General features: G+C 42.9%; 1 protein-coding gene across 2 annotated transcripts in view; it reads left to right on the top strand.

The window, feature by feature from the left end:
- arhgef2 (rho/rac guanine nucleotide exchange factor (GEF) 2) overlaps positions 1-13,848 on the top strand; it is a 147,831-nt gene extending 133,983 nt beyond the window's left edge. For both annotated transcript variants that reach the window (XM_060905693.1, XM_060905694.1), the window contains 10 exons: positions 9-181; positions 2,724-2,791; positions 3,202-3,390; positions 3,530-3,628; positions 3,729-3,784; positions 8,611-8,652; positions 8,745-8,795; positions 8,925-9,290; positions 9,407-9,557; positions 12,682-13,848. In XM_060905693.1, the coding sequence (XP_060761676.1) occupies positions 9-181; positions 2,724-2,791; positions 3,202-3,390; positions 3,530-3,628; positions 3,729-3,784; positions 8,611-8,652; positions 8,745-8,795; positions 8,925-9,290; positions 9,407-9,557; positions 12,682-12,752 (1,266 nt within the window). In that variant the 3' untranslated portion in view covers positions 12,753-13,848. The remainder of the gene's footprint in view (positions 1-8; positions 182-2,723; positions 2,792-3,201; positions 3,391-3,529; positions 3,629-3,728; positions 3,785-8,610; positions 8,653-8,744; positions 8,796-8,924; positions 9,291-9,406; positions 9,558-12,681) is intronic.
- Positions 13,849-14,137: the final 289 nt, after the last annotated feature.

The raw sequence follows: 14,137 nt of genomic DNA, 5'->3' as shown, positions 1-14,137 counted from the left end.
GTTTAAAGGACAAGCCGTCAGTTCTGTCGCTCCAGAACCTGATCGTCAGAGACATAGCCAATCAGGAGCGAGGGATGTTCCTGATCAGTGACTCCACCCCTCCGGAGATGTACGAGCTGCATGGCGCCTCCAAAGATGACCGAAACAACTGGATGAAAATCATCCAGCAGGCCGTGAGCAGGTCAGTTAAAGAGATTGTGGGGGTTTTTTTTCCTCTTTAAATCTCATTCATGTAATCCAAGGATCCCAATCGATAACATCAGCAGTATGTGTGATTTAAAAATAAAAAAAAAAGACAGATTGACCGAAGTGCATAAAGTGTTGTGGGTTTGTTTTTTTACTGCAAATACAGTGCGGCAAAAAAGTATTTAGTCAGCCACCAATTGTGCAAGTTCTCCCACTTAAAAAGATGAGAGAGGCCTGTAATTTTCATCAAAGGTACACTTCAACTATGAGAGACAGAATGGGAGGAAAGAATCCAGGAAATCACATTGTAGGATTTTTAATGAATTAATTGGTAAATTCCTCAGTAAAATAAGTATTTGGTCACCTACAAACAAGCAAGATTTCTGGCTCTCACAGACCTGTAACTTCTTCCTTAAGAGGCTCCTCTGTCCTCCACTCGTTACCTGTATTAATGGCACCTGTTTGAACTCGTTATCAGTATAAAAGACACCTGTCCACAACCTCAAACAGTCACACTCCAAACTCCACTATGGCCAAGAGGATTGGGAGAATGTCATATGGTCAGATGAAACCAAAATAGAACTTTATGGTAAAAACTCAACTTGTCGTGTTTGGAGGAGAAAGAATGCTGAGTTGCATCCAAAGAACACCATACCTACTGTGAAGCATGGGGGTGGAAACATCATGCTTTGGGGCTGTTTTTCTGCAAAGGGACCAGGACGACTGATCCGTGTAAAGGAAAGAATGAATGGGGCCATGTATCGTGAGATTTTGAGTGAAAACCTCCTTCCATCAGCAAGGGCATTGAAGATGAAACGTGGCTGGGTCTTTCAGCATGACAATGATCCCAAACGCACCGCCCGGTAGAGGTCTGCGCAGGTCGGATTTTTCAGTCCCGCTCCCGCCCGCGCCCGCATTGTGCAGTCCCACTCCCGCCCGCGCCCGCAAAGAATTATGATTTTCAGTCCCGCTCCCGCCCGCGCCTGCCATATTTTTTCCCGCTCCCGCCCGCAAATCCCGCATGATGCAGACGTTCGCGTTATTTCTCAGGAAAGTTCTTGTCTTGACACAGCGTGATGGTGCCCTGCCCCCTACTTTGAGTGGATTTGAGCATAAATATCTACAGCTCACGTTCACGTTTATTATTTACCTTGTTTCTGAATTCAGCATGTAGTGTCTCTAATAATAATAATTAGTGCTGTCAAGCGATTAAAATATTTAATAGCGAATCGCACATTTTTGTCACATGAGAAACCATTGTAATTCTCTGATCAGCATAAAAAAGTGAATGGGCTTTGCTTTGTACCAATGTTGCTTTTTTATTGCAAAGCAGAGCTAGCAAGAGAACCATGAGTGAACAACTCTAATCAGAGAGACAGGTTACACAGTGATTGTAGGCTTGACTCAATGCTATCCCAGAAATCCTTCCTGTAATATGCAAATTTCGCCGACTCTGATTGGACAGCCAAATTTGCATATTACAGGAAGAATTTCTGGGATAGCATTGAGTCAAGCCTACCATCACTGTGTAACCTGTCTCTCTGATTAGAGTTGTAGACTAACTCAAGCAGTAAATCACTTCACTCATGGTTCTCTTGCTAGCTGGGTGTGAACAGCGAGTCATTAGAGTTATCAAAGGATTGCCCGTTAGGGTGATCAATGGCAAATTTAAGATGCCATTCCTCACTCAATCTGGCAATCTGACTCTCTCTGCAAATTTAGGCATCTTAAAATGTTTTTATTAATACCAAATAAAATATCCAGAACAAATTATATATGATAGACATAAATTAATAATTTATAAATTTTATTTCAAACACGTTTTTAGTTAGCGGGACTGCAGCTTATCACCGCTCCCACCCGCGCCGCATATGTGCACTCCCGCGCCCGCATATGTGCACTTCCGGTCCCGCCCGCCCCCGCAATGAGCTTTCAAAATTTGTCCCGCGCCGCACTGCTTTGCAGCGGGTCCCGCGGGACTCCCGCAGGAGTGCAGGGCTCTACCGCCCGGGCGACGAAGGAGTGGCTTCGTAAGAAGCATTTCAAGGTCCTGGAGTGGCCTAGCCAGTCTCCAGATCTTAACCCCATAGAAAATCTTTGGAGGGAGTTGAAAGTCCGTGTTGCCCAGCAACAGCCCCAAAACATCACTGCTCTAGAGGAGATCTGCATGGAGGAATGGGCCAAAATACCAGCAACAGTGTGTGAAAACCTTGTGAAGACTTACAGAAAACGTTTGACCGCTGTCATTGCCAACAAAGGGTATATAACAAAGTATTGAGATGAACTTTTGTTATTGACCAAATACTTATTTTCCACCATAATTTGCAAATAAATTCTTTAAAAATCAGACAATGTGATTTTCTGGATTTTTTTTCTCATTTTGTCTCTCATAGTTGAGGTATACCTATGATGAAAATTACAGGCCTCTCTCATCTTTTTAAGTGGGAGAACTTGCACAATTGGTGACTGACTAAATACTTTTTTGCCCCACTGTAACTGTTCCGTATTTTAACAGCTCAAACTCTCCTCTTCCACAGATGTCCATCTCGGGAAGATTTCCCTCTGATTGAGACGGAGGACAAAGCTCTTCTGCGTCGAATCAGAGGTCTGTACCAACCCGAGTCCTATTCTTATCACTGAAATAACATTGCACGACGGGAAATCGAAGTTAACGCTGCTTTTACGGCATAAGGGACCACGACTCCCACTTTCTCATGAGGGAAAACTGTTCCTTGGGAGTCAGCCCTAATGTCTGACTTTAGATCCGGAAATGAGTTAATGTTTGAGGCTAAATAAACATGTGACGTGTTTAAATAAATAGTCTTCCAATCTGAGTGATAATTTCGGTTTATATGTACCGGTGTGTGTGTGTGTGTGTGTGTGTGTGTGTATATAATGAGTTATAAACTGATATTCCTCCCTCAAGAATCTAAATGCTGAATTTCTTCATTTATCTAAATGCATTTTTTTCCCCTTCTCTCTCTGTCGCTCCCCCTGTTTATCTGTCTCCATCAGCGGATATTCAGCAGAAGGACCGGGAAGTCCTGGAACTCCTACAGGAGCGTGTGACCCTGTTTTCCGACCTCGCAGAGGTCACCGGAGGTCAAGAGGTCACGATGCCGACCAGCTCTCGGAACATGTTCAGAGCCGACACACCGCACGCACCCCAAGCTGAAAAACTGCTCAACAGCGCCATCGCTGAAGGTCTGACAACATAAAATATAATAAAGTACAATAAGTAAACTATTACATGGAAAAAAATGGTGATTATTTGTTTGTTTATTTATTTATTTATTTTTAGAAATATAGATTAACTTTTTTTTTCTTTATTAAATAAATCTAGTGGACAGATTAAGTGAACTCCTTCTGGGCTCCAGCATTGAGCTTCCTCATTCCTGCAGTTCCAACAGTGACCAGAACCACACGGAGGCGCCAGTGAGCAGTAAGTCTTCCCCTTTCACATTAAAATTGTCGAGGAAATGTTTTAATGCTTTTAAAAAGGTTATAAAATTCTGCATTTTTTTTTCTTTCTTAAAATATAGACGGAGAGACGGTTTCGGTAAACGGAAGTCATGATGGGAACGGTTCGTCACAAAAAGTAAGAGACTGATTTATGGAAATATAGCTTTATAGAGGTTTTCGACCCACGTGACCGTTGCCATGTCGACAAGTAGATGGCGCCATTTTGGCGGTCACAACAATGACGACTCCCGCTAGCCCAACATGTCAGAGATTTGTCAAAAAATATGTATTTTCCCTTTTCACAGCATGCATTGTTTGATATGTAGTGAAAATTCATTATGTCTGATTGTTATAACTATTCTTTAAGTTCGTTTCTTAAGACACGTATTTTTTAGTATGTTACCTCGTTTGTTGACAGTTTCGGCGAACACTTCCGCCTTCTTCAAAACAGTCACCAGATGTCGAGTGGTGACGTGCCTTATCAGCTGATGTACTCTATGGAGGCGTGAACGTCCCGCCCAATTTGACAGGTAGTCCACGCCTCCTGCTCATATTTCCAATTCAGAGGTACAATCTACAGACAAAAAGAGGGATTTGCAATGGGGGACCCGCTATCTGCCACTCTATGCAACTTTTTTATGGAGGATCTGGAAACCCGAGCCATAGAAACAGCACCGGATGACTGCAAACCTATCTTCTGGAAAAGATACGTTGATGACATTCTTGAAATAACCAAAAAAGGCCACACACAACAACTCGCGGATCATTTAAACTCCATAGACAAGACAGGCAACATCAAATTCACACACGAAGAGGAAACGGACAAGACAATAGCATTTCTGGACCTAAAAATACACCACACAGAAGATGGTAATATCAGAATTACAACATACAGAAAACCTACACATACCGACCAATATCTTCTCTGGACATCTGAACATCCCATCGCACACAAAATGTCAGTAATCAGAACACTATACGACCGAACACAGAACATCACGGAGGAGAAAGACAGACAGGAGGAGGAACAACACATCCAACAGGCATTAAAAAACTGCCAATATCCACCGTGGGCAATTCGAAAAGGAAAATTACAGACACAAATAAAGGAAAAAAACAAACAAACAAGAAAAAACAAACCGGGGCTTTGTCACATTACCATACATAAAAGGAGTTACAGAACGCATTCAACGATCCATGAGGAAATACCACATCAACACCCCGGTCAAACCATACAAGAACCTCCGACAGCTGCTAGTTCACCCCAAAGACAAAATACAACTGGACAATAAATGTAATGTCATCTATGAAATCCCTTGCCGTTCATGCAATAAAGTCTATATTGGTGAATCGGGCAGATGCTTCCACACTCGCAGGAAAGAACACCAAATAGAATGTGAAAAAGAAACAACAAAAAGACTCTCAAGATCAGAAAAAGAAAAAGCAAACCAAGAAAACTTAAAATCAGCCATTTCAGACCACTGCAAACGACAAAATCATATAATGAATTGGGAAGAGGCCAGAGTCATTCGCGCTGAAGAGAACAGATACCAGCGTTGGATTTTGGAGGCAGTGGAGATACGTAAGCGGGCGCAGAGGACAATGAACCGGGATGAGGGAGCGTACGCGCTGTCACACACCTGGAGCGCAGTCCTGGGGCAGCGACCTGACAGCAGGAGGCGTGGACTACCTGTCAAATTGGGCGGGACGTTCACGCCTCCATAGAGTACATCAGCTGATAAGGCACGTCACCACTCGACATCTGGTGACTGTTTTGAAGAAGGCGGAAGTGTTCGCCGAAACTCAACAAACGAGGTAACGTACTAAAAAATACGTGTCTTGAGAAACGAACTTAAAGAATAGAATAATGAATATGCGTTGTTTGAATGGTTGCCATGACAACATATGCAAAGATTTCCAACAACATTCTGTGGCAAAAAAAATTCCATAACAGTCTACTTCAATGTGATGCCAAATAAAAGTAAATTCATTGCAGTTAGAAAAATAGTGTCCAGGTTGAGAGAGTTACATTAATCATATAGAAAAACGCATAATAATTAATATGTCTAGTATTGAATTCTAGTTTTGTCCATTGCATATTCACATCTAAAAAGTACAACCCACCCAACAACATGGCTCTGCCTCGCCTGAGGGCACCGTGTATGTTAAACCTAGACTACACGTAAGCCGCCCAAACACTAGTAAGAAGCCCGGTGCCAGGTCGCCCCATTGATGAGGCCGAGCGGTCCCCGTCTCATTCATTATCTCATCTCATTATCTCTAGCCGCTTTATCCTGTTCTACAGGGTCGCAGGCAAGCTGGAGCCTATCCCAGCTGACTACAGGCGAAAGGCGGGGTACACCCTGGACAAGTCGCCAGGTCATCACAGGGCTGACACATAGACACAGACAACCATTCACACTCACATTCACACCTACGGTCAATTTAGAGTCACCAGTTAACCTAACCTGCATGTCTTTGGACTGTGGGGGAAACCGGAGCACCCGGAGGAAACCCACGCGGACACGGGGAGAACATGCAAACTCCACACAGAAAGGCCCTCGCCGGCCCCGGGGCTCGAACCCAGACCTTATTACTGTGAGGCGACAGCGCTAACCACTACACCACCGTGCCGCTCCGGTCCCCATCTCGCGTATATAAAACCATCGGAGCCTGACTAGTGGGGCTCGGTGCCAGGTAGCCTGAACACTGCCTAACAGGGCTTGCGTGTAGGCTAGGTGCTAGGCTACATGTATAATTTGTCATTTATCTTGCATACGATATCTTTAAACTTTTGGAAAAGTTACCCGAGACAAAATGTTCGCCACACAAACACGTGTGTTCGGTGGGCTGCCAATTCTCTGCCTGATCGCCGCGATCCACTTTTCGCGACGCTGTCGATCGGCCGGGAACCTATGGAACGTTAATCCAGGTTTATCCCCTCTTCTGTTGTGGCAGCTAACTGCACAACACGTATCAGGCATTCTACGATAAAAGTAAGCGATGAAGAAGATGGATATTACAAGCGTTGTTTGCTGATAACACGGATGTGAAATCTCCGCGTTTCCGCGGAAATCTGCGTTTTTCAAATTGCCTTTCCGCGTAAAAAATCGTTTTCCGCGTTTTCTAAAATTAAAAAAAAAAAAATATTCGGTAAAGTCTGGCGCGAAACTTTTCCGGATTTTACTAAGCGGAAGTGACGAAAGCCCCTTACAGCGATCTGATCATTATCGCTGTGTGGAGAGGAGTCGCTATTGTACATGCACTGCTACGAGTATGAATGAAAATGGCGGCGTTGTCTGTGAAGTCCGATGTCACGAAAATAGATTCTGGCATTGAAAATAAGTGGCGTTGGGACTGGTTAGAGCGCAAAGCTCCCGATGGAAGTGTTTTTAGTTTGGTTTTTGAAAAACTCAACAAGAAAGGAATCGCACGTTGCAAATTGTGTTGCTGTGAACTGAACTACGGACGGCGTGGATTTGTGACTCTCAGTGGACACGTGAAAAGCGAAAAACACAGGAGTCGAGTTGAGATTCAGAAGACTAACTATGCATTGCCAGGTAGGCATCAATAATATAATAATAATAATAATAATGTTTTATCCTACGTATTAAAAACATTACCTTCACTGTTACTTTTTGAATGAAATTTTTAGTTCTCTGAAAATAATGTGATAATTCCAATCTAATTTATCACTAGCACATTTAATATTCAAGGGAGTGAGCTTCATATATCATGTATCAGCATTTCTTTTTGCCAGCTTGGTGTTCACTACTACGCTGCAATTTGTGAATATTCATGTATAGAAGATAATGCTTGAGACATTTCACACAGGCCAAAATGAAGTTTATTGAACATTGTGATTACTAATGACAGTAAATCGAAATGCTGATACAACCATATGAAGCTCACTCCCTCTCTTTTTAATCATATTGATTATTGTGACAATTCATGTACATAGAAGATAATGCTTGAGACATTTTACAAAGGCCAAAGTGAAGTTGATTGAATAACATTGTGAGCATCACAAAATTCAGTTTACTGTTCAATTTTGTTAAATGGATTCATTGTATATTAAGTGCAGTTTATTGGTAAATACTGACAAAGCAATTTATTATATGTTAAATACTTTGTTGTTTGCTATTTGTTTCATGAGAATCTTTTAGAGTGAAATAAATTTTGAATTTCTAAAATTTCAAAATTAACTTATTTCTGTAACAAAGAGTAAAGTTGGTGTTCAAAATTGACTTAATCACATTAATAACAGTTACTGTTAGAAAATTGTAAAGACTTAAATATGATGGATTTAACTGCACAAATGCAGGAACTTTAATGAAATTGTCTGAAAATATTCCAAATTTTTTTGGTGGAGCATACATCCAAACTTAACACCAGCTTGAAACTTGACTTTCTGCAGGTGTATTATGTTAGAAATTTTACATTTTATGTGCTTAAAATGTCACCATTTTAAGTCCTTTTTACAAAAATTTTCGTGGGGGAGACCCCCCAGACCCCCACCAATGGGAGGGCGCACCCTCCCATACCCTCCCCACGACAACTTCGGGGTCGTCTGTTGAGCCTAAAAATTTTCCTCTTTTTTTTAAATTTGTCACTCACATCCCTGTGATAAGCGTGGCTTTATACCTCCAAAATGGCGGCGTAAACAGTATCACGTGACCCTATGACGTCAGGTCGAAAACCTCTATAGGCTGTGGAGGGTACCGGTACATCCTCCAGACACACCCACTTTTTTCTACCAGATATACCAGAAGTGAGGAGTGCAAAAGTTTACACACGCCTCGGACAAAATAGTGGGTTCACAGAAATTGTTGTTTTGTCAGTTCTTTGACGCTCGACTCCCAGGGACCTCCAGGAGTCTGTCCTGGATATCCACAGGCTCCCTTTTTGTATCACATGACCGTACTATCAAGGTACAATTATACTTTTCTTTTCTTTGTGCAGGACAGAAACGGTAACCAGTTGCAGGACAGAACTCCCAATGAGGTACAGGTTTGTTCCTAGAACGAACAATTTCCCAAAAAAAAAAATTGTTAAACACGATGCTAACTCTCCAAATTGGTGTTTGTGTGTTTTAGGAAGTTTGCCAAAGAATTGTAAACCTCACCACACACCTCCACTCACTACAGGTCAGTCGGTGAGGAAGTGCGGCGTTCCTCCATGGACTCGTATTAATCCATCGTTCTCTTAATTTCAGCTGTTTAACCTGCGGAATTCTTATCAAGGCCGTCCTCATTTTCCTCCCTCCTTCTCTCCAGGCAGCAGTGATCAGACAGGACTCCATCTTGGAGCTGTGCATGCGCGACGGCTCCAGCTCCACCTCCACGTCCACGTCGTGCTCCACTCCGTCCACCTCCACCCCCAGCCCTCTCAGCTCCACCCCCATGCGTCTGATCCGCTCTCTGTCGCGTGATGCCCTGTTGGAGGGCGTGTTACCCGGGGCGGGTGCGGATCAGGCCCTGCTGCAGAGGCACTACGCCCTGCTGCACGATGAGGTGTGTCGCCTGCGCCCGCTCGAGGCCCGGCTGAGGGAGAGCGAACGGGCGAGGACGCAGCTGGAGGCGCAGCTGAGGGAGCTGCAGGGCACACACAGACGAGACAGCACAGAAACGACCACCTCGCAGGTGAGCGCTTGGTGTTAGTGTTGGTGCTCCAGAAAGCTAAGGACGAAGATTATTATGGGAATGTTTTGTGGTTATTGTGCTTTTAACAGCTTTTTTTTTTTTTAATCCTCCCTCAGCGGAGAGGAAGTGATGGAAGCCACGTCCCCCTCGCCCCACTGGCCTGTCAGGAAGCTGACCAATTAGACGGCGTTCAGGAAGGAAGTGAGGAAGAAGACTCTGACGAAGAGGAAGAAGTTCGGATTTCCCCACGCTCAGACAGTCCCAGAGGTGAGCGCCGGAGACGAGTGTGACGTCTTTAGTGTGAAGGATATTGTCAACCTGGAGCAGTTTGGAGACACGAGGCAACGTGTCGGCATTATAAATTAAAAACATCCTGCAATCAGAAGGCATCGTATTAATCACTTAACATACAAAAGCGCAACCTTTTAACAGCTTTTAGTAAACATGCGCAGGTGATTTATAGAAAATCACATGCTGATTCGTCGAGAAACTCAAACTTTATCGATCATCTTCTCGAGCGACTCGGCAAAATGGCGGCCGTAAAAATTACGCGTCACCGTAAGAGGAATTAGAAATTATGAAAGAAAATGCTGTTCCTAAAAGCACTTTATTTTTTTGGTGTGTTTGTGTAGTTTTTTGAGTGTTTTGTCCGCCGGTTGTGGTGTAGCTCCGGACACAGTTTTGGGAGTCGGTTCCCTCCAGGCATTGGCGCGGTGTTGCTCGGTGGCGTCGCGGCGGCTGTGCTGGCGGTGTGCGACTTGTTTTCATGTGCCTTTTGGTGGTGGCTGCTACACCACTGGAATGACATCCATCCTGACCTCTGTTTAGTGGATTTTTTTTTTCCGATAATTGTAAAGCGGGCGGCACGGTGGTGTAGTGGTTAGCGCTGTCACCTCACAGCAAGAAGGTCCAGGTAGAGGTCTGCACGGGTCGGATTTTTCAGTCCCGCTCCCGCCCGCGCCCGCATTGTGCAGTCCCGCCCGCGCCCGCAAAGAATTATGATTTTCAGTCCCGCTCCCGCCTGCCATATTTTGTCCCGCTCCCGCCCGCAAATCCCACATGATGCAGACGTTCGCGTTATTTCTCAGGAAAGTTCTTGTCTTGACAGCGTCGTCTAAAAACGTGTTTAAAATAAAATTAATAATTAAAATAAAATGTATAAAACACGTTTTTAGTAAGCGGGACTGCAGCTTATCACCGCTCCCGCCCGCGCCCTCATATGTGCACTCCTGCTCCCGCCCGCAATGAGCTTTCAAAATTTGTCCCGCGCCGCACTGCTTTGCGGCGGGTCCCACGGGACTCCCGCAGGAGTGCAGGGCTCTAGGTCCGGGTTCGAGCCCCGTGGCCGGCGAGGGCCTTTCTGTGCGGAGTTTGCATGTTCTCCCCGTGTCCACATGGGTTTCCTCCGGGTGCTCCGGTTTCCCCCACAGTCCAAAGACATGCAGGTTAGGTTAACTGGTGACTCTAAATTGAGCGTAGGTGTGAATGTGAGTGTGAATGGTTGTCTGTGTCTATGTGTCAGCCCTGTGATGACCTGGCGACTTGTCCAGGGTGTACCCCGCCTTTCGCCCGTAGTCAGCTGGGATAGGCTCCAGCTTGCCTGCGACCCTGTAGAACAGGATAAAGCGGCTAGAGATAATGAGATGAGATGAATTGTAAAGCGACCTTGGGTTTTGAAAAAGGCGCTATATAGATTGAACTTATTTTTTTAAAGATGCTACGAAGTTTGGTCAAAGGGAAGATGGAATTGGGATTTATTTTATAGATTTCAAAACAAAGTATTTTATGTGACTCAAGTCTGTGCCACGCCATTATTAGCTCATCCGGCCGACAAGCGATGAGTTTATGCCATCACGTGTTGTCCGTCCTCCATCCGACATCGTCTATATTTCACGCAAGTGGCTTCTTCTCTCAGTTCTTCACTGATTTTTATCCCCGCTGGCCGAAAGGTCCGAAGGGATGTATGTCTGTACATCCGTCTGTCCCAGGAAGGGTTCTCACTTTCTGAAATCAACTCTTCTCTCAATTTTTGGAGGAATTTCACAAAACTTGACTGGATTCTTTGTTCTATTGCAATTTCGTTCAATTCGGTCGCATTTTACCAGTGTGTTACAGCCCTTGATTTCCAAACTCGTACTTCGACAATTTCCCGAGGGTGTATTAAGCAGTTATAGCATAGATATAGTTGCTAGCGGGGGATATTGTGCTCTCAGAGCACTCTTGTTTTTTTTTAAATAATAATAATCGTGTATTTTATACTAAAACAATTATCCGCCTCAGGCTCAGTGAATATCGAGTTCGACTTCGTCTCGGATATTATTCACTTCAGCTTTGGGGAATAATTAAGTAAGACGGACTCACAAGTATCCACTCTCGCAGAATCCTCGCAGAATCTCGCAGAATTCCGGCCTTGACCCTTACGCACAGAGATTCTTCCAGATTCTCTGAATCTTTTGATGATATTATGCACTGTAGATGATGATATGTTCAAACTCTTTGCAATTTTACACTGTCGAACTCCTTTCTGATATTGCTCCACTATTTGTCGGTGCAGAATTAGGGGGATTGGTGATCCTCTTCCCATCTTTACTTCTGAGAGCCGCTGCCACTCCAAGATGCTCTTTTTATCCCCAGTCATGTTAATGACCTATTGCCAATTGACCTAATGAGTTGCAGTTTGGTCCTCCAGCTGTTCCTTTTTTGTACCTTTAACTTTTCCAGCCTCTTATTGCCCCTGTCCCAACTTTTTTGAGATGTGTTGCTGTCATGAAATTTCAAATGAGCCAATATTTGGCATGAAATTTCAAAATGTCTCACTTTCGACATTTGATATGTTGTCTATGCTCTATTGTGAATACAATATCAGTTTTTGAGATTTGTAAATTATCGCATTCCGTTTTTATTTACAATTTGTACTTTGTCCCAACTTTTTTGGAATCGGGGTTGTAGGTGGTGTAAGAAATTGTGAAGTAAATGCTTAATCATAAAGATAGTTCAGGGTGGATTTTCGTTTGGATGATATAAAACAGAAGACACGTCGTGCTTTCGTTCTGTCCGACCTGTAATTGAACAAAGGTTGATTTTTTTTTTTTTTTTTTTAAATCTCTCAAACAAACAGTGTATAGGTGTGTCAGAATGTAACGTCCTCTCTCTCGCTGTGTTTACATTCTGGGTGGGTGCTGATATTCTCTGTCAATATTTAACCCCCTCTTCCTCTACACACACACACACACACACACACACACACACACAGCCCTTTGAAGACTGACAACACACACTGTTACATCACCACCTCATCACACGCACACAAACAGAGATCCACCCAGTACCCTTTGATTACTGCTGGTTTCATGTCTCATGCACTTGTGTGTTTGTGTGTGTGTGTGTGTAGATCTGCAGGACATCCCAGAGGAGAGCGAGTGCATCAGCGAAGCCCCAGACGGCGACTCGGGCCACAGTTAACGTTGGTTCCGGTCCGAATTTCCTGCACACAAAACGCTACACAACGCCTCCGCTCTCCTGCGAGGGACCAGACGGAAAACCAAATTCTCCAGATTTTTTTTGAAGAAGAAAAAGTAGAGCGGAGAAGGAAGGATTCGAAGGAATTTGTTTTGCCTTTTATATTCGTGGACTTGAGCAGCATTTTGTCTTAATTTATCTCAGAATAACCTCTTATCATGAACTGTAGCCTACGACTGCCTGCCTTTTTTAAGGAGCCGAGCACTGAGTGCTCGGAACTTTCTTGTTTATTATTATTTTTACTATTTAGTGGAAATGACTGAACTAGAAAGGAGGCTGAAAGTTAAAAAAAAAATAGATAAGATGGATGTAATCATGATGAAATAATGTGTAAAAAATAATAATAATTTTTAAAAAAAAAGGAACGATGTGGTGTCCAAACATGGTCATCGTAAAATAATTTATAGAATTCGTAAGCTTAAACATGATGGCAGGCAAATTTTTATACTTTTATATGCAAAAAAAAAAGTTTTCAGCTCTACTGAAGAAGTTGTATACCTGGGTTCGAGAAACTCACAAAAATGGCTGACCAATAATTACAAGGTGACAACAATTTAAAAAAAAAAGACCAAAGTTGTCGAGCAGGTTGTAATCTACATAAATTGTAATTTATACACTATTCTATAGATTAGATGACCGTGATCATGTTTAGTACATTTTTGTAATGCATGAGCATCATATATATATATATACCTCTCCCCTTCCTCTCTTCTCCTCCGTGATCCATCAGCTCATTCGCTGATTTTTCATTTTCATCCACTTTGTCCTGCGTCGGTGTTCTACAGTAGACGGACTCGCTCAAACTCATTACTGGTCTAATGAAGAGGTTTTTTTTTTTCTGTACTTTGTGTATATGATGTATCTGTATAAATATTTGGAAGGTTTTTTTGAAGGAAAAAAAAAACAGACAAGGAAAGATCTGAGTGTAAACCCTGTACCTTTTTTAAGACTTATGTTGTAATTTTATTGTTTTTATTACTTGAACTTAACTGCTTGTTTGCATCGTGATGTTTAAATATACTGTAGGAATGACAACGTTCTTCGTCTTTTTTTTGGTTCTTTATGGTCTATCTATCTTTGTGTGGTTCTACGACACGGGTTTAAGGTTGAATTAAATTATCACAAGTAAAATGTAGAAATTTATGATGAGTTTGTAGGTTTCGAAACATTCGATTATTTCAAATAATTGCTGAATATTGCGATAATCACACATTAATGTACAGTAGATTAGATTAAATATTCAATAGTTGGCTCAATAATAATTCTTCATAGTGAAGAACTGCATCGTTACAACCCTTTGAAATCACTTAAACAGTTGTGGGGGGAAA

The sequence above is a fragment of the Neoarius graeffei genome, chromosome 23, assembly GCF_027579695.1.
Source record: "Neoarius graeffei isolate fNeoGra1 chromosome 23, fNeoGra1.pri, whole genome shotgun sequence".
In the NCBI taxonomy this organism is placed as follows: Eukaryota; Metazoa; Chordata; class Actinopteri; order Siluriformes; family Ariidae; genus Neoarius; species Neoarius graeffei.
Note: the sequence above shows the minus strand (reverse complement) of the source record. Positions and strands in the feature narration are given on the sequence as shown.